The sequence below is a fragment of the Diaphorina citri genome, unplaced genomic scaffold, assembly GCF_000475195.1.
Source record: "Diaphorina citri unplaced genomic scaffold, Diaci psyllid genome assembly version 1.1 scaffold1035, whole genome shotgun sequence".
NCBI classification, from domain to species: domain Eukaryota; kingdom Metazoa; phylum Arthropoda; class Insecta; order Hemiptera; family Psyllidae; genus Diaphorina; species Diaphorina citri.
This window is the reverse complement of record NW_007378465.1, coordinates 68,138-93,193: the sequence shown is the minus strand read 5'-3', so window position 1 is coordinate 93,193 and position 25,056 is coordinate 68,138. Positions and strand designations below refer to the sequence as shown.

The window sequence follows — 25,056 nt, the reverse complement described above, 5'->3', positions numbered from 1 at the left end:
ACTTGTACTTGGTCTTTAAAAGCAGAGACAACCCTCTGAGGAACTGCCAGCTTGCTAGGCTGGTTAGGGTTAGCTGTTCTCCTCCCTGTTTATAGTCCCACGGCCAGACGCTAGTCGTCTTTCTGTTTAACGTCCCCTAGCCAGACAACCCAATCTGCCAGCCTAGTTAGCTTGGGTAGGGCATACACCTTACAAAGCGCTAGGTCACGGATTCTATTTCCGTTCGAGGCGAACTTTAACCTAAACAGGTAAGGTTCGTTCTCGGAACGGCTGGCTTAGTTTTATCCTACCCTCCTCTCTTCGATTTCGGGACGATAAGACCTCAGTGGTTACAGTTCCCTCTATGAAATCCCTGAAAAGAAGTGTCTATTGCTTTTGCTAAATTCACCCTAACCCTGTTCTGAGCCACCGGTCTGGTCCGATAGTTTCCTTGGTCTTCTGTTCGTCTTCCCAGTAGCCCAACATATTACAATGGCCTCGAATCAGGAGCTCTCCAGGAGTGCCGAATGGAACTATGCGATTATTGTGGTCCACCACCTTAGCCTGAAAAGAAAAGGAGGAGAGAGTGGAAAATTGAAGATCCTTTCATCCGTTTTAAAATTTAAACCAATCTTAATATTCATATTTCACAATGGACTTCTGTCTTCTTCTTCTTCTTCTTCTTCTTCATCTTCTTCTTCCTCCTCCTCCTCCTCTTCTTTACAACCCTCCTCCTCATCTTTTTCCTCGTCTTCTTTTGCTAAATTCACACTAACCCTGTTCTGAGCCACCGGTCTGGTCCGATAGTTTCCTTGGTCTTCTGTTCGTCTTCCCAGTAGCCCAACATATTACAATGGCCTCGAATCAGGAGCTCTCCAGGAGTGCCGAATGGAACTATGCGATTATTGTGGTCCACCACCTTAGCCTGAAAAGAAAAGGAGGAGAGAGTGGAAAATTGAAGATCCTTTCATCCGTTTTAAAATTTAAACCAATCTTAATATTCATATTTCATAATGGCCTTCTGTCTTCTTCTTCTTCTTCTTCTTCTTTCTCCTGCTCCTCTTCTTCACAACCCTCCTCCTCATCTTTTTCCTCTTCTTCTCCTTCTTCCTCCCCAGTAAAACACCCTTAAAAGCCCGATCGAAATCAAAATCTAACAAGTTACAAATAGTCAAATAGAAGAATTTCTTCTCACCTCTACATGATCCATAATGTATCCGACTGTGTTGTAGCACTCACCTCTATATGATCCATGATGTACCCGACGGTATTGTAGCAATGCTCCTCATCCTTCTCGTCCAGAAGTGCCAGGAATGTGGCAGGACTTGTCTCCGTCATACCGTAGGCACACTGCGGGGTACAGAGGGTACAATCACTTGAATGTCTCACCCGTTCAAACAACGTTGCTTAACTTCAGTGATCTGTGGGAAACACGCACTTTTGCCGCTGGCTATTCAGCTATTTGGCGCGGACCCAAACGAACAAAACCTTCAGAACCGAATTAGGTGCACTAACCACTACTCTACTGAGGTTGATCATTCTGTCTTATTTGGATATGGAAGGAGAAGACGAGATATTGTCCAAGGTGTTTTAAACCCCAAGAGCCCGTTACCGCTTGTCGTGAGTTTCATCCGATTTTGTTTTCCGAATGTCCTTTAGGAAATGTAATTTAAAGGTAGACTTTAAGGCCCCCCTCACACGGTCGGTAGGCTCTTATATCCTTTTCCTCTTCCTCCTTCTTTTCTCCCCACCTCTTCTTCTACTCTTCCTCCTCCTTAATATATTTTTTTCCACTTGTAAAAAATGAATGGGTGACTTAAACATTATATTGGGAATAAAGGGAGAACGGGCTCTAGTCTTGATTTTAAATCATTACATGAAAGTAAAATCAAAAAATCAAATCAAGAATAATAATAACCTGAATTTTAAACAAATTAGGTAGGTACATAGGTACTGTTTTTCTTTAATCACGATCGAATAAGCTAGGGGCTAAAAAAAATCCCAGAGGGACGGACCCAGCTTGTTTTAATCCTCTTTCTCCTTCTTTTCTTATCGTCCACTTCTTACTTCTACTCCTTGTCATATCCTACTGCTCTTCCTTCTTTCCTCTTCCACTATTCCTACTCCCCTTTATCTACATCTTTAGACATTTTACTGAGCTCTCGCCAATACGCCAATAACTATCTCAGTACTGTCATGTGTTTTTCACTGTGTGTTAGGTACTATAGTTCCCTGTGGGTATAATCTGTCAAACTGTCAACCAAATACTATGTGGTTACTCGTCACTCCTTCAGTGCGTGATTGTATAATGCCGGGTCCACACTTTTGCACCGCAACGTGTTGCTAAAGTGTGGACGCTGTGGACCCGGTATAACAGGCATATATACTACGTATATCTCGCCTGGTCTGACCCATCTCGGAAACAGTGTTTCTCAAAATAGGTAAGTACCGATCCTAACAGACCCAAGAAACAAGAAACCGATGTTCAAAGATACAATTCTTCTTCTTTTACATTGTCTTTTCCCACTCAAGTGGGGTCGACAAGTTCGAAAATACAATTACCTACCTAACCGATAAAGGGGAAATACAGGAATAACATACAAAGTTGAAAATTGTTATTTTGTCGAGCTAAAGCTTCAAGCTCACTTCCTTCCCTCAATTAGGTAGGTAGTTCCTTACTTTTTCTGTGACAGATGGAAGTAGATGACACTTGTCCTGGTTGTACTCAGTAGTTTGGACTTCATCTTGACATACGTAGACACAGATATTGCTGTTGTGAGAGATGGTCAGTCGATTGGTTTTGTGAGGACAGCTTTCAAATGAGCTACTGGATGGCCTGTGGGACATAAAAGTGAAGGGAAATGGAATTTGTATTCAAAGGCAAAAACTTATTCGAGGATCTTAAGGATTGCATATCTCGCTCTGCTGATGGGATTGAACCCACGAAATCCTGATTGACAGGCAAAGGTCTTGTTACGGACACGGAAAAACGACTTATTTACTCACAACAGCTTTCTTCAGGTACAACGTTTCCTGCAGGGCCTTCATCAGTTGTCTGGAAATTGAAGCGCCTCCACTGATCGTGTAGTCTACAGTGGCGAATTTACGCCGCCTTTCGTCTTCCGACAACTGACTTGCACGGTGCACTATGTCTGCGTGCATGGTCGGAGTTCCGTATATGCTTGTCACCCTGTGGAATGAAGTAAATCTCAAAATGAGTTTTCATAGCGAATAACTCAAAGTGCCTTCTTCACTCAAAAGATATCCCTTGCTATTTAGCGGGGGAACTCGGCAGCGGTCATGGGAACCCTACTTGGTTCTTCCAACTTAGAAGACGTTTTTTATAGACCTAAAAAACATAACCCGGAACCAAAGCTGTGACTTTGCCGAGAAATAAATAGCTCAAGGGGATTTAGCTAAAAGTGTCCCTGAAGTGTCATTGGAGTAACCGTGACTTGATGACTGGATTACCACTGGGGCTCAGTAAGATTCCAGTCCAGTTGAACAAAACGCAAGTCTTCATAACTTCAAATGTGTACAATTTAAACGCAAGTCGTATAACTTCAAATGTGTACAATTTATTCTGGCAAACATACTGGACGCCTGTGGTGCTTCCATGAAGCCAGTAGCTGGACTGCCTACTGGAGTACTGGAAAAGTTTGGTCAGAAAGTTTCCGCCCCGGCCGAAATTCGAATCTAGTAACTTAAAGCTAGATAAATATTATAAATGAACTCCCCATCCGTGGCACAAGCTCTGCTTATACGGGTGGGTATACCATTTATATGAAAAATGTATGTTCTGAGTTTTTTGTCGATGAAATATAAATGGAAACTTAAAAAAAAAAAACTCCTAACGGAGAGTCAGTGTTCTTAACCACTTAGCCACAGAGGTGGGCCGCTGCCTTCCTCACACAAAGGATATCCCTCGCTATTCAGCCGGGGAACTCGGCAGGGAAGCCTACTTGGTTCTTCAAACTGAGAAGTTTTTTATGTGATAAAGTTTTGAAGAAGTAATATATTCGCTTACTCTCAGATGTGGACGATATTTGAACTTACTTTTCCTTGTCCAAAATGTTCATGGTTGCTTCTCCTTCAAATGTGGGTGATGCGTTGATGAGTGTTGATCCGAATAGCAAATTGGTGAGAATCCCGTACACATGGCCAAACACGTGAAAGTAGGGAACCTGGACTGCGATCCTTTGGTGCTGCAAGTGATGGAGGAAGTATAGATGTTATCAAATTATCTATGTATTTCAACAGGTCCTGATTTTTATGAATATCGAAAAAAGGTACACTTGCACATTGGTTTTTCGTGCTTCTGGACTAGATCTTACTAAAACTAAAAGGTACTTAGAACGACGCTGACCAAATTAGAATTGAGATCAATATTTGAATTATATTCAATAGGTAGTCTTAATACCCCGTTCAATCTAGAATTGAAGACAACTCCGACTTCTAAATCGCGGTCTTTAACCAATATGAGAAAAAGGACATCTGAAAACTTGATCTAGGTACCTATATTTGATTACATCTCTTGATATCATTTATGTAGATCTGTAAGATGTAGTTGAACAAAAACGTTAACTTGTAAACTTACGTTTTTGTGAAAGTTCAACCTCCGGCCTCCAATGTTGGAGTTGTTTACGATATTGAAATGACTTAGGAATGCTGCCTTGGGGAATCCGGTCGTCCCCTGAAATTGAAACATAGTTGGGAGTGATTCATACCCAATAAGTTTACTCCGAGGCTTAAATGTAGGGGCAAACAGCCTTAAAGGATGGGTTAAGCTTCTACGAATCTAGTTGGGAGTGCCATTGAGTCAGGAATGTCTCAAAACGTTCTAAACCAAAAGTTCATTGTGCTCTGTACACTAAAATTGAACACTGCTAAAGGCGTGTGCGGGCGATAAAACTTTGATTGCAACGTTTCCAGATGGGTGATTTGAAGTTAAGCAACGTTGCACGTATCCGGATGGGTGATCACCAGAGACAACCAAATGTCATATTGTCATGACATCATACTATTTCGTCATATTTTAGCTTTTTTTTCGGAAAAGGTCATAAAATGCCAAAAATTTCTAAAAGGTCATAAAAAAGGTCATATTTTAAGCATTCCGAGCGGTTCCCGTTTTTTTTTATTATTATAAATTTATATTAATGTTTATTAATGATTTATTGAATGATTTGTTTGCAAAAAACTACAGAGTATCCGTTATTCAGAGACATACCTACTATACATGCGTACGCGATCCCCGAATGATTTCGAAAAGATGCGAGGTGCTCTCCGAAAAGAGCCATGAAATATGCCCCGGTGTCGTCGGCAGACGTTGAGCGGTCTTTCTCGAAATTACTCACTTGCTGTAGAAAATCAACACTTAGACCAGCCACTCACTATCAGGTATAGACCTGACAGGCGAACCTGATCAGGTGTACCTGATGGTGTGTGTGCTCATCAGATATCAGGTGGACCTGATCAGATCTATTTGATAGTGAGTGGCTGGCCTTAGCAAAATATTGTGGTCAAATTCTCAAATTATATGAGGATAAAATTCCATACCTCGGCTGGGATAGAACCCACGCCCTCCTGTTTACCAGGCGAGCACCTTGACCACTACACCACCGAGGCAGGTACTTGTCTCCGTCATGCCATACACTAAAGCATTGTCTCGACTCTCCCAAAACAAACATACTATTAGGCACGATGTTAGGGGGCATTGAGATGGTTTTCAAAATTAATCTCTTATCTTTTTAACGTGTCATCTGTGTTGTAGCATGTCCATCACGTGGTATGTCCTTATCAGGTGGGTGACAAGAGACGCCATACTTCCCATTTAGGTGCTAATACATAATATTATTAATGGTTTAGCCTGGAGAATTTTTCAATCCTCTTTTTACACTGGTAATGCCGCCACTGGTCTCTACTCAATCAAAGTAGCTACTCAATTGTCATCACGAGGCTGAGTGCACCCCGACTTACCATACTTCTGTGGAGTCCAAGCACCTCTCTAATATTCCTGAGCAGATCGGGTGATATACTTGCTCCGCCACTCACTGTGAACTCCAAGGATTTGAACTTCTCTCGTCTTTCCTCCTCACTCAACCGACTGGCTTTTGCTAGGACGTCTACATACATGGTGGGCGTTCCGTATACACCTGTGCATCTGAAACCATCACGGTAAGCCGTTTATTAGATCATCACGATAAGCCGTTCTCAAACGATCACGATAAGCCGTTATTGGACAGTCCAGACAATGGATTGTGTAGGACGGCGAAAGCAGGTAGTAAACTCAAAATTTCAGGCTGAGGAAAATAACCTGAGTCTCTCTTACTACAGAGAGTTTTCAGTCAATACGCCAACCTGGTTATCTTGGAGGGTAGCGCGTCTGCCCTCTAAGCGCTAGGCCACGGGTTCGATTCCCGCCCGGGGTGGATATTATCCTGAAAGGATGAGGTTCGTTCTCGAAACGGCTGGCTTTCTCCTATCGCCTATCCTGTCTTCCTTCTCTCATAGTTATGCTTTCTAAGTATTACATATATTTTCAAAATGTATGCTGTGTTTCTGGTCATCATACCTTTCCTTTTCAAAGGCTACCAGAGAAGCATCTGGATTGAAAGAAGGAGAAGGAACCACCAGAGTGGTACCGGAGCTGAGCGAACCCAGAATTCCAATCACGTGACCGTAGATGTGAAAGAATGGCACTTGGATGCAAACTCGGTGAATCTGAGAGCAAATATAAACAGAGTGTAACAGAAAGTTGAGAAGGACCTAGTGTGCGAAGGTACTGGTTAATCGGTATCAGCATAATCGCATATATTAAATTTGTCAGAAGACCCTCACCTACAAGGTAGATTTTTGGCTGTGTTTTCCACTATCTGAAAGAATGGCACTTGGATGCAAACTCGGTGAATCTGAGAGCAAATATAAACAGAGTGTAACAGAAAGTTGAGAAGGACCTAGTGTGTGAAAGTATTGGTTATCCGGTATCAGCATAATCACATAAATTAAATTTGTCAGAAGACCCTCACCTACAAGGTAGAATTTTGGCTGTGTTTTCCACTATTTAAATCTGGCAGAATGTAGTAGGTACCTAACGTTTCATAACCTACCCACATATTTTTTGCTGAAAGTGATAAATATGCTAATAAAATTTATTAGCATGCACAATCACATAACACCTAACAGTGATTAAAATTGGGTGGCATGCAGGTATTACGATCGGGTATTATTCCCAACATCCCCACACAATCCATCATTAATTCATTAATATGGAAGCCATCAGCAGCGATGAGTGCACTAGTTATCAATGCATCACTGAAGTTAAGCAACGTTGCGAGTGGTTTCTATCCGGAGGGGTGTCCGCCTGGACAATCCCGCACCTCTGGCTTTTCCTGTCCACACTTAGGCTGGGTGAGTTTAACCTGAGGAGGCTGGTAGCTTGTCACCGAAAGGGTGGTGATACCCCAGTCATTCAAAACCTTAGCAATCAAAGGCACAGTGACGTTAAAACCCATGGACAGAAGCATTTGGATTTTGGTCGAAAAAGCGCTAGGTCGCGGATTCGGCTTTCTCCTATCCTGTCTTCATTCTCTCTTCGCTTTCGGGATGATAGGACCTTAGCAGTTACAGTTAACTCGATGAAACCCTTTTGAAAAATCAGGATGAAAGATTGCAGATTTAGGGCAGGTAAATAGAATTTTAGGAAGTATCCAGAAAGTAATTGAAACAGGAGGGTTACCAATAGATGGTGCTTACTTTTTCTGACTATTGAACACATGTTTACATTTACCAAGGGACCTATTGGACAATCCTAGTTTGTTTTAAAACTTTCGTTTGCTTTCGGACCTCTCGTTCTTTTCGATCTTCTGGTTATATTTAATACGTTTCAGTCGATGTCCATCAACTTCTTTCAACTGGAAGAGACGTATCTTTAGGTTCCAATGCATTTCTTACCTACCATTCGTAGATTTGTATGAGCTTAACCCATCTTTTGCGGCAGTTCCCCCTATACCTAACCCTCAGAGTGGACTTTTTGTGTTTGGGAGCTTTACGTTTCAATGCATTTCTTACCTACCATAATGAGTCCTGCTTTGCATGCTGCCAAACTTGTGATCTGCCACTGTGCTGAATTCGGACCCCATATTCCCAACCGGTCTCCGGGTTTGAAGCCCAAAGCCAACAGACCCGAAGCTAACTCGGTGGCCTGAAAGAAAAGACAAGATGCATATACTGATAGATTCTGACTCTGACGCATCTTCTTCTAAAGACAAGATGCCTGATGGTAAGTCCTGACATTGTTGTTGGATCGGTTGCTGAAAATTTGACCGATCTTCCGCGAAACAGAGGTGGTACCTACTCCTTGTCCTCCTTTCCTAAATAAAACTGGTAAGTCCTGACATTGTTGTTGGATCGGTTGCTGAAAATTTGACCGATCTTCCGCGAAACAGAGGTGGTACCTACTCCTTGTCCTCGAATTTGGATTTTGGTCATATTCTTCAAATGGTCATACATTCAACCTCTTCTCCATTGCTTCCTTGAGCATGAACTTCCTAATCTTGCCTGATGTTGTTTTGGGAAAGTCTTGAACAAACTCGATGTGTCGCGGTACTTTGAAATGAGATATCTGAAACGGATTCACTGTTACTCACCTGTGAATGCACCTGTTCAAAGGTAAGCCTCACATTATTCCGGACGTCCACACAGGATTCTGTGCTCCCATATTTCTCCGCAGATTTGTCTACAAGTTGACCGATGGTATCCGTCACAAATTTGATACTGCTTGCCCCATGAACATAGCTGAAACTGGAGTACACATAAACATAGCGTTGAATTTTACTATCCCAATATTATGTATTCGCCTATGTAATATAAGTATTGATGACTTGGAAAATAAATAGGTAGTTATAGACATTTAAGTTATCTTGACTCGTCTCTTCGCAACATACAGGTTACTCACCCCTGTTCTAAACTACAAGGTGTACACATTTTTTTTTAAGATGATTGTTTCACCGCCGTTTTTATTTTGTAGCAATGAAACAACTCCTACATTAGACGCATGTGGTCTGCAATTTTGCAATTAAAATTCTTGAGCTCTCGCCAATACGCCAATAACTATCTCAGTACTGTCATGTACCCGGAAAACATTACTCACTAAATAACTAATAACTATGGTAATGCGAGCGTTGAAACGAATATCAGTCTACTGAATCACGCGATCACAGTAGGTACCTACTAATAAATAGGTATGTAGGTAATAAAAATTAAACAACAGCCAGGTAGGTATCCCCGGAAAACATTACTCACTAAATAACTAATAACTATGGTAATGCGAGCGTTGAAACGAATATCAGTCTACTGAATCACGCGATCACAATCACAGTAGGTACCTACTAATAAATAGGTAGGTAATAAAAATTAAACAACAGCCAGGTAGGTATGTTTGTTCCAACATTAAATTTTATCAACCAAGTAAGTTGGTACATACTTATAATGGGCATTTACATATTTAACTAATAAGTTACTATAAAGTACCCATATAATGGACCTATAGTGATGCCAAAAACAGGAAACAGGAAAATGGGAATCTGATATACAGTCATACACTTACCACTTACCATTGAGCTTGTGGTAGAAAGTAAACTATGAAACTTCTATTATTCTAGATATTCTACTGGCGAACTAATAAGTTACTATAAAGTACCCATATAATGGACCTATAGTGATGCCAAAAACAGGAAACAGGAAAATTGGAATCTGATATACAGACCATTTCATATACTTACCACTTACCATTGAGCTTGTGGTAGAAAGTAAACTCTGAAACTTCTATTATTCTAGATTTGTCACTGGCGTATACCCCAACCGGCATTTAGCGGCCCCACAGGGATAGTTGGGGGACCCCCAAATGTCGTTATACCTATGGGGACATAAATTTGAAGCTTACGCCCCCTCCCCCCTCCTCAATCTAGTCCATACCCAAAAGGGCCCCAGGTGAAACCTTGAGGGGACCCCCTAAAAAATGGAAAAGTGTATACCTACGCCACTGAGATTGTTAAACGGAGCATTATAATTATTTTGATTATTTTTATTTGGACCAAGGATGCCATATGCCAAGGAATACGTTTTGGGTCACGCGATCACAAATATCTACCATATGAATAGAGAACCTTCCTAATGTCATGTTTTAGCAATTCAGTACCTAATAGCTACTTATAATTAGGTTGATATTCTATGCGACCCAAGGTCTTCAAGAAAAAGGGCCTCTATTGAACCCCTGAAAGCCCAAAAGATTCTTAGGAGGCGTTCACAAACGGAGAATTGACCATCGACCATAGCCTAGTCCCTACCCAAGAGAATAAACAAACAATGCTAGTGAAAAGAAGCGTCCTCAACAGAGCCTTGACCATAGCTCCGACCATTGTACGAACCTCGCAGAAATTGAGCCTAGTATTTTTTTTGCGATGGTCAATGGTTTTGTATAATTTTTTGATAACATTCTAATCTCAAAATTTTCAAGCGTATCTAAATAAACAGGATGTTTCAGACTCCCTTGTGGACACCCTCGTGCGAAGGTCGATGGTCCAAGGTCTAGGCTAACGTCAATGGTTCATGGTCTATGGTCGCCGTTGTGGACACTCACTTACACAGCTCCCCTTGCTGTCCATACGGTACCATTCGGTTGTCACTGTCCACGACTTTCACCTGAAATAGAAAACAAGGTTGGTTCTGGTCTTGGATGGCCTTCACTCGTTCAGAGGCCTTAATGTGTGTTCACACATGGTCTACCGGCCGTGGATCGATTCGACTGAACCGTCCACACTACCTCGACAACATAGATTCATCTCGTCGATCGACTATGTTCAGACTAATCTTCAATGTCCGCCACTCGCGCTCAGACCTTCTGATACACCTATGCCCGTCTGGAACCAGTTTCTAGGTTTGTCTGACAGTCAGAACGTGTGTTACGGAAAAGGCTCGAGACCTATTTCTGTCAGACCGTCTGAGAGACCTCGGTCTGAAGCTTTTTCCGCCACACATGTTTCAATTTCATGAGCGTGAGTGACTGACCTTATGAATACAAATAGGACGTGCTTTTTCGGTCACGAAACACTTCGTGATCAATACGTAAAGAGAAGAAGAATTGTAAGGATTCTCGATTGGTATGTGGTAAGCAGTACTGATTTTATGAATGGTTCTTCCAATTGGTATGGTGGTATGCAGTATTGTACTTCTAATTCTTCTTATAAGCAATCAACTTGATGCTAACAGCCTCGTTTGTTTTAATAAATGGAGCGATTCTCTCTATTAACGTTAGTACTTAATTCATTCCAAGATTTCAACTTTTCAACTACCTTACCTCAATATGTTCCAGAACATTGCCCACAGTGTGTGCCGTGTTTCGAGATTTCAACTTTTCAACTATGTATCTTACCTCAGTGTGTTCCAGAACTTTGCCCACAGTGTGTGCGGTGTTTCGACACACTTCATTGTCAGCAGGATGCAGGAATGTCACAGGACTTGTCTCCGTCATGCCATACACTTGCTGAAAATCAACGCCAGATAATGAGCAAAACTGGAGAATTGTCTCGACTCTCTGTCTCTCATAAAAATACACTAGGTAGGGACGATATTAGGGGGTTGTTGAGTCATGCAGGAATGTCACAGGACTTGTCTCCGTCATGCCATACACTTGCTGAAAATCAACACCAGATAATTAGCAAAACTGGAGAATTGTCTCGACTCTCTGTCTCTCATAAAAATATACCAGGTAGGCACGATATTAGGGGAGTTGTTGAGTCATACCGTAATAATATTCACTTGCTGTAGAAAATCAACAATTGGACCAGCCACTCACTATCAGGTATAGACCTGACAGGCGAACCTGATCAGGTGTACCTGTCAGGTCTACCTGATAGTGTGTGTGCTCATCAGGTATCAGGTGGACCTGATCAGATCTATTTGATAGTGAGTGGCTGGCCTTAGCAAAATAATTTGAGTCATACCGTAATAATACTCACTTGCTGTAGAAAGTCAACAATAGACCAGCCACTCAATATCAGGTATAGACCTGACAGGTGAACCTGATCAGGTGTACCTGTTAGGTCTACCTGATAGTGCGTGTGCTCATCAGGTATCAGATAGACCTGCAAGGTGGACCTGATCAAGTCTATTTGATAGTGAGTGACTGGCCTTACCAAAATAAAGCATTGTCTGGAGTCTCCCAAAACAAACATACTCAGGCACGATATTAGGGCAGTTAGTTGAGGTGGTTTCCGAAATCAATCTCTTATCTTTTTATGGTGTCGTGTTGTAGCATGTCCATCACGTGGTATGCCCTTATCAGGTGGGTGACAAGAGACGTCATACTTCTCATTTAGGTGCTGATACATATTAATGGTTTAGCAAGAGAATTTTTCAATCCTCTTTTTACACTGGTAATGCCGCCACTGGTCTATACTCGATTAAAGTAGCTACTCAATTGTCATCACGAGGCTGAGTGCACCCCGACTTACCATACTTCTGTGGAGTCCAAGCACTTCTCTTATATTCCTGAGCAGATCGGGTGATATGCTTGCTCCCCCACTCACTGTGAACTCCAAGGATTTGAACTTCTCTCGTCTTTCCTCCTCACTCAACCGACTGGCCTTTGCTAGGACGTCTACATACATGGTGGGCGTTCCGTATACACCTGTGCATCTGAAACCATCACGATAAGCCGTTATTGGACCATCACGATAAGCCGTTATTGGACCATCACGATAAGCCGTTCTCAAACGAAGGATTTGAACTTCTCTCGTCTTTCCTCCTCACTCAACCGACTGGCCTTTGCTAGGACGTCTACATACATGGTGGGCGTTCCGTATAGACTTGTGCATCTGAAACCATCACGATAAGCCGTTCTCAAACGATCACGATAAGCCGTTATTGGAGAGTCCAGACAATGGATTGTATAGGACGGCAAAAGCAGGTAGTAAACTCAAAATTTCAGGCTGAGGAAAATAATCTGAGTCTCTCTAATGTTCGATCTTACTACAGAGATTTTTCAGTCAATACGCCAACCTAGTTATCTTGGAGGGTAGCGCGTCTGCCCTCTAAACGCTAGGCCACGGGCCCGCCCAGACAACATCCCTAGATTTCCCTCGCCGATCGACGGCCGGTAGACTATTGGACACATCTTTAGATTTACCAAGGGACCTATTGGACAATCGACAATCCTAGTTTGTTTTAAAGCTTTCGTTTGCTTTCGGACCTTTCGTTCTTTTTGATCGTCTGGCTATATTTAATACGTTTCAGTCGATGTCCATCAACTTCTTTCGATTGGAGGAGACGTATCTTTTGGTTTCAATGCATTTCTTACCTACCATTCGTAGATTTGTATGAGCTTAATCCATCTTTTGCGGCAGTTCCTCCTATACCTAAGCCTCAGAGTGGGCTTTTTGTGTTTGAGAACTTTACGTTTCAATGCATTTCTTACCTACCATAATGAGTCCTGCTTTGCATGCTGCCAAACTTGTGATCTGCCACTGTGCCGAATTCGGACCCCATATTCCCAAACGGTCTCCGGGTTTGAAGCCCAAAGCCAACAGACCCGAAGCTAACTCGGTGGCCTGAAAGAAAAGACGAGATGCATATACTGATAGATTCTGACTCTGACGCAGCTTCTTCTAAAGACAAGATGCCTGATGGTAAGTCCTGACATTGTTGTTGGATCGGTCGCTGAAAATTCGACCGATCTTCCGCGAAACAGAGGTGGTACCTACTCCTTGTCCTCCTTTCCTAAATAAAACTTCGGGTTTTTGGGAGAATGACCTGCTACATAATGACCAAGCTACCAACATTTGAGTTTTTCGAAAATAGTTTTCCCATCCTCAAGGATTCACTGCGCCAGATTTAAGTTATATTTCTCCTACCATAATGGCGGAACCATGATTTCATGTGACACATGAATCTGTCCGCAAAAGGTTAATATTCATATTTCATAATGGACTTCTGTCTTCTTCTTCTTCTTCTTCTTCATCTTCTTCTTCCTCCTCCTCCTCCTCTTCTTTACAACCCTCCTCCTCATCTTTTTCCTCGTCTTCGTCTCCTCCTTCCTCTTCAGTAAAACACCCTTAAGAGCCCGATCGAAATCAAAATCTAACGAGTTACAAATAGAAGAGTTTCTTCTCACCTCTACATGATCCATAATGTATCCGACTGTGTTGTAGCACTCACCTCTACATGATCCATGATGTGCCCGACGGTATTGTAGCAATGTTCCTCATCCTTCATACATAAACTGATAAGTAACGGAACAACAAAATTACAGGCGTTTATCAAATTGTGATATTGGTCGGTAATACCTACAGGAGACAAAACAGCTATAAATGTGGAAAACAGGATCTCAGTACTAAATGATAGGTAATTATAATGCCGGAAAATGAACAGGTGTCTGTCAGATAAGAACGGAATTATAGCAAGGTATAAACAAGGGTTGAGAGTTGTTAAACATCGATAAGAGCTATCTACGTGAAAATAAAACTTCGGGTTTTTGGGAGAATGACCTGCTACATAATGACCAAGTTTCCAACAATTGAGTTTTTCAAAAATAGTTTTCCCATCCTCAAGGATTCACTACTCATCCTTCTCGTTCAGAAGTGCCAGGAATGTGGCAGGACTTGTCTCCGTCATACCGTAGGCACACTGCGGGGTACAGAGGGTACAAACACTTGAATGTCTCACCCGTTTAAACAACGTTGCTTAACTTCAGTGATCTGTGGGAAACACGCACTTTTGCCGCTGGCTATTCAGCTATTTGGCTCGGACCCAAACGAACAAAACCTTCAGAACCGAATTAGGTGCACTAACCACTACTCTATTGAGGTTGATCATCTGTCTCATTTGGACATTGAAAGAGAAGACGAGATATTGTCCAAGGTGTTTTAAACCCCAAGAGCCTGTTACCGCTTGACGTGAGTTTTATCCATTTTTTTTTCCGAATGTCCTTTAGGAAATGTAATTTAAATGATAGTACCTATTCCCACTACACAGGACACGATTTTTTCAAGTGGGAACGAGTTCTCAGTCCTTCCAACACCATACCGTGAGAGATGTAGGTACCTGCCTTACGGACACGGAAAAACGACTTATTTACTCACAACAGCTTTCTTCAGGTACAACGTTTCCTGCAGGGCCTTCATCAGTTGTCTGGAAATTGAAGCGCCTCCACTGATCGTGTAGTCTACAGTGGCGAATTTACGCCGCCTTTCGTCTTCCGACAACTGACTTGCACGGTGCACTATGTCTGCGTGCATGGTCGGAGTTCCGTATATGCTTGTCACCCTGTGGAATGAAGTAAATCTCAAAATGAGTTTTCATAGCGAATAACTCAAAGTGCCTTCTTCACTCAAAAGATATCCCTTGCTATTTAGCGGGGGAACTCGGCAGCGGTCATGGGAACCCTACTTGGTTCTTCCAACTTAGGAGACGTTTTTTATAGACCTAAAAAACACAACCCCGAACCAAAGCTGTGACTTTGCCGAGAAATAAATAGCTCAAGGAGATTTAGCTAAAAGTGTCCCTGAAGTGTCATTGGAGTAACCGTGACTTGATGACTGGATTACCACTGGGGCTCAGTAAGATTCCAGTCCAGTTGAACAAAACGCAAGTCTGTATAACTTCAAATATGTACAATTTATTCTGGCAAACATACTGGACGCCTGTGGTGCTTCCATGAAGCCAGTAGATGGACTGCCTACTGGAAAAGTTTGGTCAGAAAGTTTCCGCCCCGGCCGAAATTCGAATCTAGTAACTTAAAGGGAATGAAGTAAATATCAAAATGAGTTTTCATAGCGAATAACTCAAAGTGCCTTCTTCACTCAAAAGATATCCCTTGCTATTTAGCGGAGGAACTCGGCAGCGGTCATGGGAACCCTACTTGGTTCTTCCAACTTAGAAGACGTTTTTTATAGACCTAAAAAACATAACCCGGGTTTGTTCTGATTTTAGAACCCGGAAAACATTACTCACTAAATAACTAATAACTATGGTAATGCGAGCGTTGAAACGAATATCAGTCAACTGAATCACGCGATCACAGTACCTACTAATAAATAGGTAGGTAATAAAAATTAAACAACAGCCAGGTAGGTATGTTTGTTCCAACATAAATTTTATCAACCAAGTAAGTTGGTACATACTTATAATGGGCATAAGTGTCATTGGAGTAACCGTGACTTGATGACTGGATTACCACTGGGGCTCAGTAAGATTCCAGTCCAGTTGAACAAAACGCAAGTCTTCATAACTTCAAATGTGTACAATTTAAACGCAAGTCGTATAACTTCAAATGTGTACAATTTATTCTGGCAAACATACTGGACGCCTGTGGTGCTTCCATGAAGCCAGTAGCTGGACTGCGAACTAATAAGTTACTATAAAGTACCCATATAATGGACCTATAGTGATGCCAAAAACAGGAAACAGGAAAATTGGAATCTGATATACAGTCATACACTTACCATTGAGCTTGTGGTAGAAAGTAAACTATGAAACTTATATTATTCTAGATTTGTCACTGGCAAGAAAGTTTCCGCCCCGGCCGAAATTCGAATGTAGTAACTCCTAATGGTGAGTCAGTGTTCTTAACCACTTAGCCACAGAGGTGGGCCGCTGCCTTCCTCACACAAAGGACATCCCTCGCTATTCAGCCGGGGAACTCGGCAGGGAAGCCTACTTGGTTCTTCAAACTGATAAGAAGTTTTTTATGTGATGAAGTTTTGAAGAAGTAATATATTCGCTTACTCTCAGATGTGGACGATATTTGAACTTACTTTTCCTTGTCCAAAATGTTCATGGTTGCTTCTCCTTCAAATGTGGGTGATGCGTTGATGAGTGTTGATCCGAATAGCAAATTGGTGAGAATCCCGTACACATGGCCAAACACGTGAAAGTAGGGAACCTGGACTGCGATCCTTTGGTGCTGTAAGTGATGGAGGAAGTATAGATGTTATCAAATTATCTATGTATTTGAACAGGTCCTGATTTTTATGAATATCGAAAAAAGGTACACTTGCACATTGGTTTTTCGTGCTTCTGGACTAGATCTTGCTAAAAGGTACTTAGAACGACGTTGACCAAATTAGAATTGAGATCAATATTTGAATTAGGTATACTCAATAGGTAGTCTTAATACCCCGTTCAATCCAGAATTGAAGACAACTCCGACTTCTAAATCGCGGTCTTTAACCAATATGAGAAAAAGGACATCTGAAAACTTGATCTAGGTACCTATATTTGATTAGGTACATCTCTTGATATCATTTATGTAGATCTGTAAGATGTAGTTGAACAAAAACGTTAACTTGTAAACTTACGTTTTTGTGAAAGTTCAACCTCCGGCCTCCGATATTGGAGTTGTTTACGATATTGAAATGACTTAAGAATGCTGCCTTGGGGAATCCGGTCGTCCCCTGAAATTGAAACATAGTTGGGAGTGATTCATACACAATAAGTTTACTCCGAGGCTTAAATGTAGGGGCAAACAGCCAAGGATGGGTTAAGCTTTTACGAATCTAGTTGGGAGTGCCATTGAGTCAGGAATCAAAACGTTCTAAACCAAAAGTTCATTGTGCTCTCTACACTAAAATTGAACACTGCTAAAGGCGTGTGCGGGCGATAAAACTTTGATTGCAACAGTTCCAGATGGGTGATTTGAAGTTAAGCAACGTTGCTCGTATCCGAATGGGTGACCACTTAGGACACCTAGGTGATCGCGTGCTGCTGGCTTTCCCTGTCCCCACTCAGGCCAGGTGACGTTGAGGAGACGGGTCTTGTTGCCAAATAGAGGGTAAAACTGGGGTTTTACTAAAAAATTCCTTACCGACGTAAATTGAATGAGGCATCCATCATCGGGCTGCGTTGTAGTTAAAACCTTGTCAATAACATCCAGAGATTCTCTATTACCGGATTGAGCCACGTCTTTTAGTCTGAAGGCACCACTGAAAATTAAAGATGACAACAAGGATGGTCAATATCACCGAGGTTCTGTGTATAACTCAACCCAGCTTCTAGACTCAGGATCACAGTAAATTTCTGAAATTTTATATCAACTACAAATTGACTACGATAGATACACAACTACAACTATCGTGCAAATAAAAAGTTTGTAGATACAAAATTAAAGATTCTTATGTACCTAAAGGTAAAAGTATAACTCGTGAAAATTTGTGAATAAAGTATTGGCAGGGGGTAGGAGTCTGGTAACTGGGGTTTTACTAAAAAATTCCTTACCGACGTAAATTGAATGAGGCATCCATCATCGGGCTGCGTTGTAGTTAAAACCTTGTCAATGACATCCAGAGATTCTCTATTGCCGGATTGAGCCACGTCTTTTAGTCTGAAGGCACCACTGAAAATTAAAGATGACAACAAGGATGGTCAATATCACCGAGGTTCTATGTATAACTCAACCCAGGTTCTAGACTCAGGATCACAGTAAATTTCTGAAATTTTATATCAACTACAAATTGACTACGATGATAGATACACAACTATACAACTATCGTGCAAATAAAAAATTTTTAGATACAAAATTAAAGATTCTTATGTAAAGGTAAAAGTATAACTCGAGAAAATTTGTGAATAAAGTATTGGCAGGGACTATCGTGCAAAAAAAAAAAAAAAAAAATTAGATACCAAATTAAAGATTATTACCTATGTAAAGGTAAAAGTATAACTCGTGAAAATTTGTGAATAAAGTATTGGCAGGGGGTAGGAGTCTGGTATTGTTCCTGGGTGATCCAGGAACAATAGTAGACTTCTTCCATGGAGAAGCAGTCCCCGATAAATTATATGTACGAATAGTTTTAAAAGTAAATAAATACTCAACTCACTTGAGACTTTTTTCGCTGTCGATGATCAGATGAGTGAAATACGGACACTGCTTGGATGCGATCGGCGTACTGGCGGCTGTTTCGCCGATCTCTGGCAGAACCGCTTTGACCAGGTTGTAGTAGTTCTGCGTCTTGAAGGTCTCATCTGCCACTATGCCCTTGACGTTGACCTTCTTGATACAGTTGAGAATCTCCTGGCTCTGATAGGCTGGATTCAAATCCACCTGAAAGACAAGAAGAATAGAATAGACTATAACTTGTTTATCCTGCTCGAATAGGGAAGAAAGGAAAGGGAAAGGAAAAAGGAAAGGGTAGGAAAGTTCAAGACCAAGGCAAAAAAGAATACTTACTGATTCGAGTATATTTAGACTGAAAACGAAAAATCGTTCGACATTCTCCCACTATTTTGGAGCAACTGAATAGAAAAGGATGAAAAAGAAAGAAAAAAAAAATATGTACGTTGAAGATCTAAAGGTGTGTCCACACATGGTCGACCGGCCGTCGATCGATGTAGACTGAACCGTCCACACTGCCTGGACAACATAGATTCACCTCGCCGATCGACGGCCGGTAGATTATTGGACACATCTTTACATTTACCAAGGGACCTATTGGACAATCCTAGTTTGTTTTAAAACTTTCGTTTGCTTTCGGACCTTTCGTTCTTTTTGATCTTCTGGCTATATTTAATACGTTTCAGTCGATGTCCATCAACTTCTTTCGACTGGAGGAGACGTATCTTTAGGTTTCAATGCATTTCTTACCTACCATTCGTAGATTTGTATGAGCTTAACCCAACTTTTGCGGCAGTTCCCCCTATACCTAAGCCTCAGAGTGGACTTTTTGTGTTTGAGAACTTTACGTTTCAATGCATTTCTTACCTACCATAATGAGTCCTGCTTTGCATGCTGCCAAACTTGTGATCTGCCACTGTGCCGAATTCGGACCCCATATTCCCAAACGGTCTCCGGGTTTGAAGCCCAAAGCCAACAGACCCGAAGCTAACTCGGTGGCCTGAAAGAAAAGACGAGATGCATATACTGATAGATTCTGACTCTGACGCAGCTTCTTCTAAAGACAAGATGCCTGATGGTAAGTCCTGACATTGTTGTTGGATCGGTCGCTGAAAATTCGACCGATCTTCCGCGAAACAGAGGTGGTACCTACTCCTTGTCCTCCTTTCCTAAATAAAACTTCGGGTTTTTGGGAGAATGACCTGCTACATAATGACCAAGCTACCAACATTTGAGTTTTTCGAAAATAGTTTTCCCATCCTCAAGGATTCACTGTTACTCACCTGTGAATGCACCTGTTCAAAGGTAAGCCTCACATTATTCCGGACGTCCACACAGGATTCTGTGCTCCCATATTTCTCCGCAGATTTGTCTACAAGTTGACCGATGGTATCCGTCACAAATTTGATACTGCTTGCCCCATGAACATAGCTGAAACTGGAGTACACATTTTTTTTTTAAGATGATTGTTTCACCGCCGTTTTTATTTTGTAGCAATGAAACAACTCCTACATTAGACGCATGTGGTCTGCAATTTTGCAATTAAAATTCTTGAGCTCTCGCCAATACGCCAATAACTATCTCAGTACTGTCATGTATTTTTCACTGTGTGTTAGGTACTATAGTTCCCTGTGGGTATAATCTGTCAAACTGTCAACCAAATACTATGTGGTTACTCGTCACTCCTTCAGTGCGTGATTGTATAATGCCGAGTCCACACTTTTGCACCGCAACGTGTTGCTAAAGTGTGGACGCTGTGGACCCGGTATAACAGGCATATATACTACGTAGATCTCGCCTGGTCTGACCCATCTCGGAAACAGTGTTTCTCAAAATAGGTAAGTACCGATCCTAACAGACCCAAGAAACAAGAAACCGATGTTCAAAGATACAATTCTTCTTCTTTTACATTGTCTTTTCCCACTCAAGTGGGGTCGACAAGTTCGAAAATACAATTACCCAACCGATAAAGGGGAAATACAGGAATAACATACAAAGTTGAAAATTGCTATTTTGTCGAGCTAAAACTTCAAGCTCACTTTCTTCCCTCAATTAGGTAGTTACTTACTTTTTCTGTGACAGATGGAAGTAGATGACACTTGTCCTGGTTGTACTCAGTAGTTTGGACTTCATCTTGACATACGTAGACACAGATATTGTTGTTATGAGAGATGGTCAGTCGATTGGTTTTGTGAGGACAGCTTTCAAATGAACTACTGGATGGCCTGTGGGACATAAAAGTGAAGGGAAATGGAATTTGTATTCAAAGGTAAAAACTTATTCGAGGATCTTAAGGATTGCATATCTCGCTCTTCTGATGGGATTGAACCCATGAAATCGTGATGGACAGGCAAAGGTCTTGACCATTTCATCACCAAGGCAGGTTGACTGAACTAAAGAAGTCAACGATTGATGTTAATTTATTGTAAAATCGATGTGGATCGATGTCGATCGACGGCCGGTCGACTATGTTCAGACACAAATTATAACATTTGCAAGGTCCATTGTACCTAAGTAGATATAGGAAACTATTAACTATAACGCACGTCACTTGCACCTACGTAATGCAAGTGAAGTAATGCAGTGACATAAGTGAGTGATCTTGACAATGACTACTTTTCTGTTTGTGTCTATGTTTTGTTTTGTTCTAGTAGACAAAGTATACCTATAGTATAGACAAAGGCTAATGCGACGTTGAATGTAGGTACCTGGACGGAACTTTCAAGTTAAGAAACGTCGTACTTGGTGTATATTTGGACGGGTGACTGTCTGATATATCACGTGCTTCTGGCGGTTTTCGGGGTGCACTCAGCCTCAGCTCAAAATGTCGTCCTTAATAAGATGATTTTTTTTTTTTTTTTTTTTAGATAGGTTCTAGGTATAAAAATAAGGGAAGTTGGTTGTTGAAAATTAGCAAAATGGTTACCTACTTTTGGTTTGGCAATAATGACCGACACGTGGAATTCAATATTGGTTTGTTCTGATTTTAGAACCCGGAAAACATTACTCACTAAATAACTAATAACTATGGTAATGCGAGCGTTGAAACGAATATCAGTCAACTGAATCACGCGATCACAGTACCTACTAATAAATAGGTAGGTAATAAAAATTAAACAACAGCCAGGTAGGTATCTATGTTTGTTCCAACATTAAATTTTATCAACCAAGTAAGTTGGTACATACTTATAATGGGCATTTACATATTTAACTAATAAGTTACTATAAAGTACCCATATAATGGACCTATAGTGATGCCAAAAACAGGAAACAGGAAAATTGGAATCTGATATACAGTCATACACTTACCATTGAGCTTGTGGTAGAAAGTAAACTATGAAACTTCTATTATTCTAGATATTCTACTGGCGTATACCCCAACCGGCATTTAGCAGCCCCACAGGGATAGTTGGGGGACCCCCAAATGTCGTTATATGGGTACAAAAATTTGAAGCTTACGCCCCCTCCCCCCTCCTCAATCTACTCCATACCCAAAAGGGCCCCAGGTGAAACCTTGAGGGGACCCCCTAAAAAATAAAAAAAAGTGTATACCTACGCCACTGAGATTGTTAAATGGAGCATTATAATTATTTTGATTATTTTTATTTGGACCAAGGATGCCAAGGAATACGTTTTGGGTCACGCGATCACAAATATCTAGCATATGAATAGAGAACCTTCCTAATATCATGTTTTAGCAATTCAGTACCTAATAGCTACTTCTATGCGACCCAAGGTCTTCAAGAAAAAGGGCCACTATTGAACCCCTGAAAGCCCAAAAGATTCTTAGTAGGCATTCAAAAACGGAGAATTGACCATCGACCATAGCCTAGTCCCGACCCAAGAGAAAATAAACAAACAATGCTAGTGAAAAGAAGCGTCCTCAACGGAGCCTTGACCATAGCTCGACCATTGTACCGGCCTCGCAGATATTGAGCCTAGTATTTTTTCAAACCAATCAAAATATACAACGAAATTGTAACAACGGAGGTCTTATCATCCTGAATTAGGAGTGAGAAGGTGGACAGGGTAGGAAAAAGCCAGCTTATATAATTTGAACCTTGAGCTGTGTCCACACATAGTCGACCCCGTCGATGGTCGCTACTGAAACCGTACACTCGTGCGAAGGTCGATGGTCCAAGGTCTAGGCTAACGTCAATGGTTCATGGTCTATGGTCGCCGTTGTGGACACTCACTTACACATACCTTGCATAGCAAACTGAACACTAGTCTGAGATAATAGACCACCTAAGTAGAGGGAACTGTAACAACCAAGGAGGACTGGTTATATTAGAAAGCCAGTCGTTCCTAGAACGAACCCTATCTATTTATGAGGATAAAGTTCTCCACGGGCGGGAATCTAACCCCTCCAAGTCAACTAGGCTGGGTGCTAAATTTTATCTCATCTCTTGAGCATTCCATTGCGTAAAAAAAAAAAAAAAATCTACAGCTATAGGAGAGCAGGGTAAATTCAAATTTTGATGATATGTAGATGAATGAAGATTTTTTTATATCATTATATTCATTATCTTCCAGCAAAACCAAACCATATCAAGATAAACATAAATCAAGATAAACATAAACCTACCTTGAGATGTTAACAGAAAACAATAGGCATCACAACAAAGCTTTTTTTCTTTTCTTTTTACTTTTTTTCTTTTTACAAAATTAGAAATAATTTTTTTACAAAGTAATAATTTTATTCAGAATTTAAAAATAAATAAAACAAATTAAAATTAAATGAGGTATTAAAAAACACTTATCAACCTATCTACACTATTGGTAAATTTGTTATTGACACTGCCTACCTATGTTGTTCGATATCAAAACACTATGATTTCATTGTTTTGTAAAATGGCGAGCATTATCACTTGATAACAAAAACTTGAACATCGGGAATATGCTAGACACTCAACACAGGAAACTATACACTGATAGTAGGTACCGTATAGGTATTCAAGTTAGCTGGCTTGTAAAACTTCGGATTAATATTTGGAACCTCGTCTCTGCGTATACTATAGGTACGTATAGCTATTCTCTGCCTTGTGAATATAGCTATTCTACATATACATAGGTATTGTAAACTTGGTACTCGTATAGTGGAACAGCATGTATAGTGGAACAGCTCGTATAGTGGACTTCCCATGGGGAAAAAAAAAAAAAAAAATCTACAGCTATAGGAGAGCAGGGTAAATTCAAATTTTGATGATATGTAGATGAATGAAGATTTTTTTATATCATTATATTCATTATCTTCCAGCAAAAACCAAACAATATCACAAATGAAATCAAGATAAACATAAACCTACCTTGAGATGTTAAAAGAATACAATAGGCATCACCACAAAGCTTTTTTTCTTTTTACTTTTTTTTTACAAAATTAGAAATAATTTTTTACAAAGTAATAATTTTATTCAGAATTTAAAAATAAATAAAACAAATTTAAATTAAATGAGGTATAAAAAAAAACACTTATCAACCTATCTACACTATTGGTAAATTTGTTATTGACACTGCCTACCTATGTTGTTCGATATCAAAACACTATGATATTATTGTTTTGTAAAACGGCGAGCATTATCACTTGATAACAAAAACTTAAACATCGGGAATATGCTAGACACTCAACACAGGAAACTATACACTGATAGTAGGTACCGTATAGGTATTCAAGTTAGCTGGCTTGTAAAACTTCGGATTAATATTTGGAACCTCGTCTCTGCGTATACTATAGGTACGTATAGCTATTCTCTGCCTTGTGAATATAGCTATTCTACATATACATAGGTATTGTAAACTTGGTACTCTGTAAAACTTCGGATTAATATTTGGAACCTCGTCTCTGCGTATACTATAGGTACGTATAGCTATTCTCTGCCTTGTGAATATAGCTATTCTACATATACATAGGTATTGTAAACTTGGTACTCGTATAGTGGAACAGCATGTATAGTGGAACAGCTCGTATAGTGGAACAGCATTTGAGACAACAGAAGATTCAGTAGAGGGGCCAGACAAACAGACCCGTAGGGCCGAAGAACCAGGGCCGTAGGTAAGAGAAATAAGAGAACAAGCTAGGCCGCTATAGATTACTATAGAGATAGACCCGCGTAATAGGCGCACAGACCCGTAGGGCCGAAGAACCAGGGCCGTAGGTAAGAGAAATAAGAGAACAAGCTAGGCCGCTATAGATT

General features: G+C 40.8%; 1 protein-coding gene and 1 long non-coding RNA gene across 2 annotated transcripts; both read right to left on the bottom strand.

The window, feature by feature from the left end:
• Positions 1 to 384: 384 nt before the first annotated feature.
• Positions 385 to 23,972, bottom strand: LOC103513853. The gene is made up of 25 exons (XM_026826942.1): positions 23,451 to 23,972; positions 20,931 to 21,087; positions 20,146 to 20,299; positions 19,734 to 19,862; positions 18,849 to 19,072; positions 18,247 to 18,364; positions 17,331 to 17,426; positions 16,788 to 16,936; positions 15,114 to 15,297; positions 14,599 to 14,658; positions 14,191 to 14,241; positions 13,451 to 13,583; positions 12,489 to 12,664; positions 11,333 to 11,518; positions 10,616 to 10,677; positions 8,625 to 8,772; positions 8,051 to 8,179; positions 6,551 to 6,699; positions 5,956 to 6,139; positions 4,577 to 4,672; positions 4,036 to 4,184; positions 2,986 to 3,169; positions 1,219 to 1,329; positions 752 to 904; positions 385 to 543 (listed from the first exon to the last, which is right to left on the bottom strand). Exons 2-25 carry the CDS (start codon positions 20,993 to 20,995, stop codon positions 385 to 387), a joined length of 3,249 nt encoding a protein of 1,082 aa, XP_026682743.1. The 5' UTR covers positions 20,996 to 21,087; positions 23,451 to 23,972.
• Positions 8,061 to 8,772, bottom strand: LOC113469333. The gene is made up of 2 exons (XR_003392783.1): positions 8,625 to 8,772; positions 8,061 to 8,179 (listed from the first exon to the last, which is right to left on the bottom strand). It is a non-coding gene; the product is annotated as an uncharacterized LOC113469333 (long non-coding RNA).
• Positions 23,973 to 25,056: the final 1,084 nt, after the last annotated feature.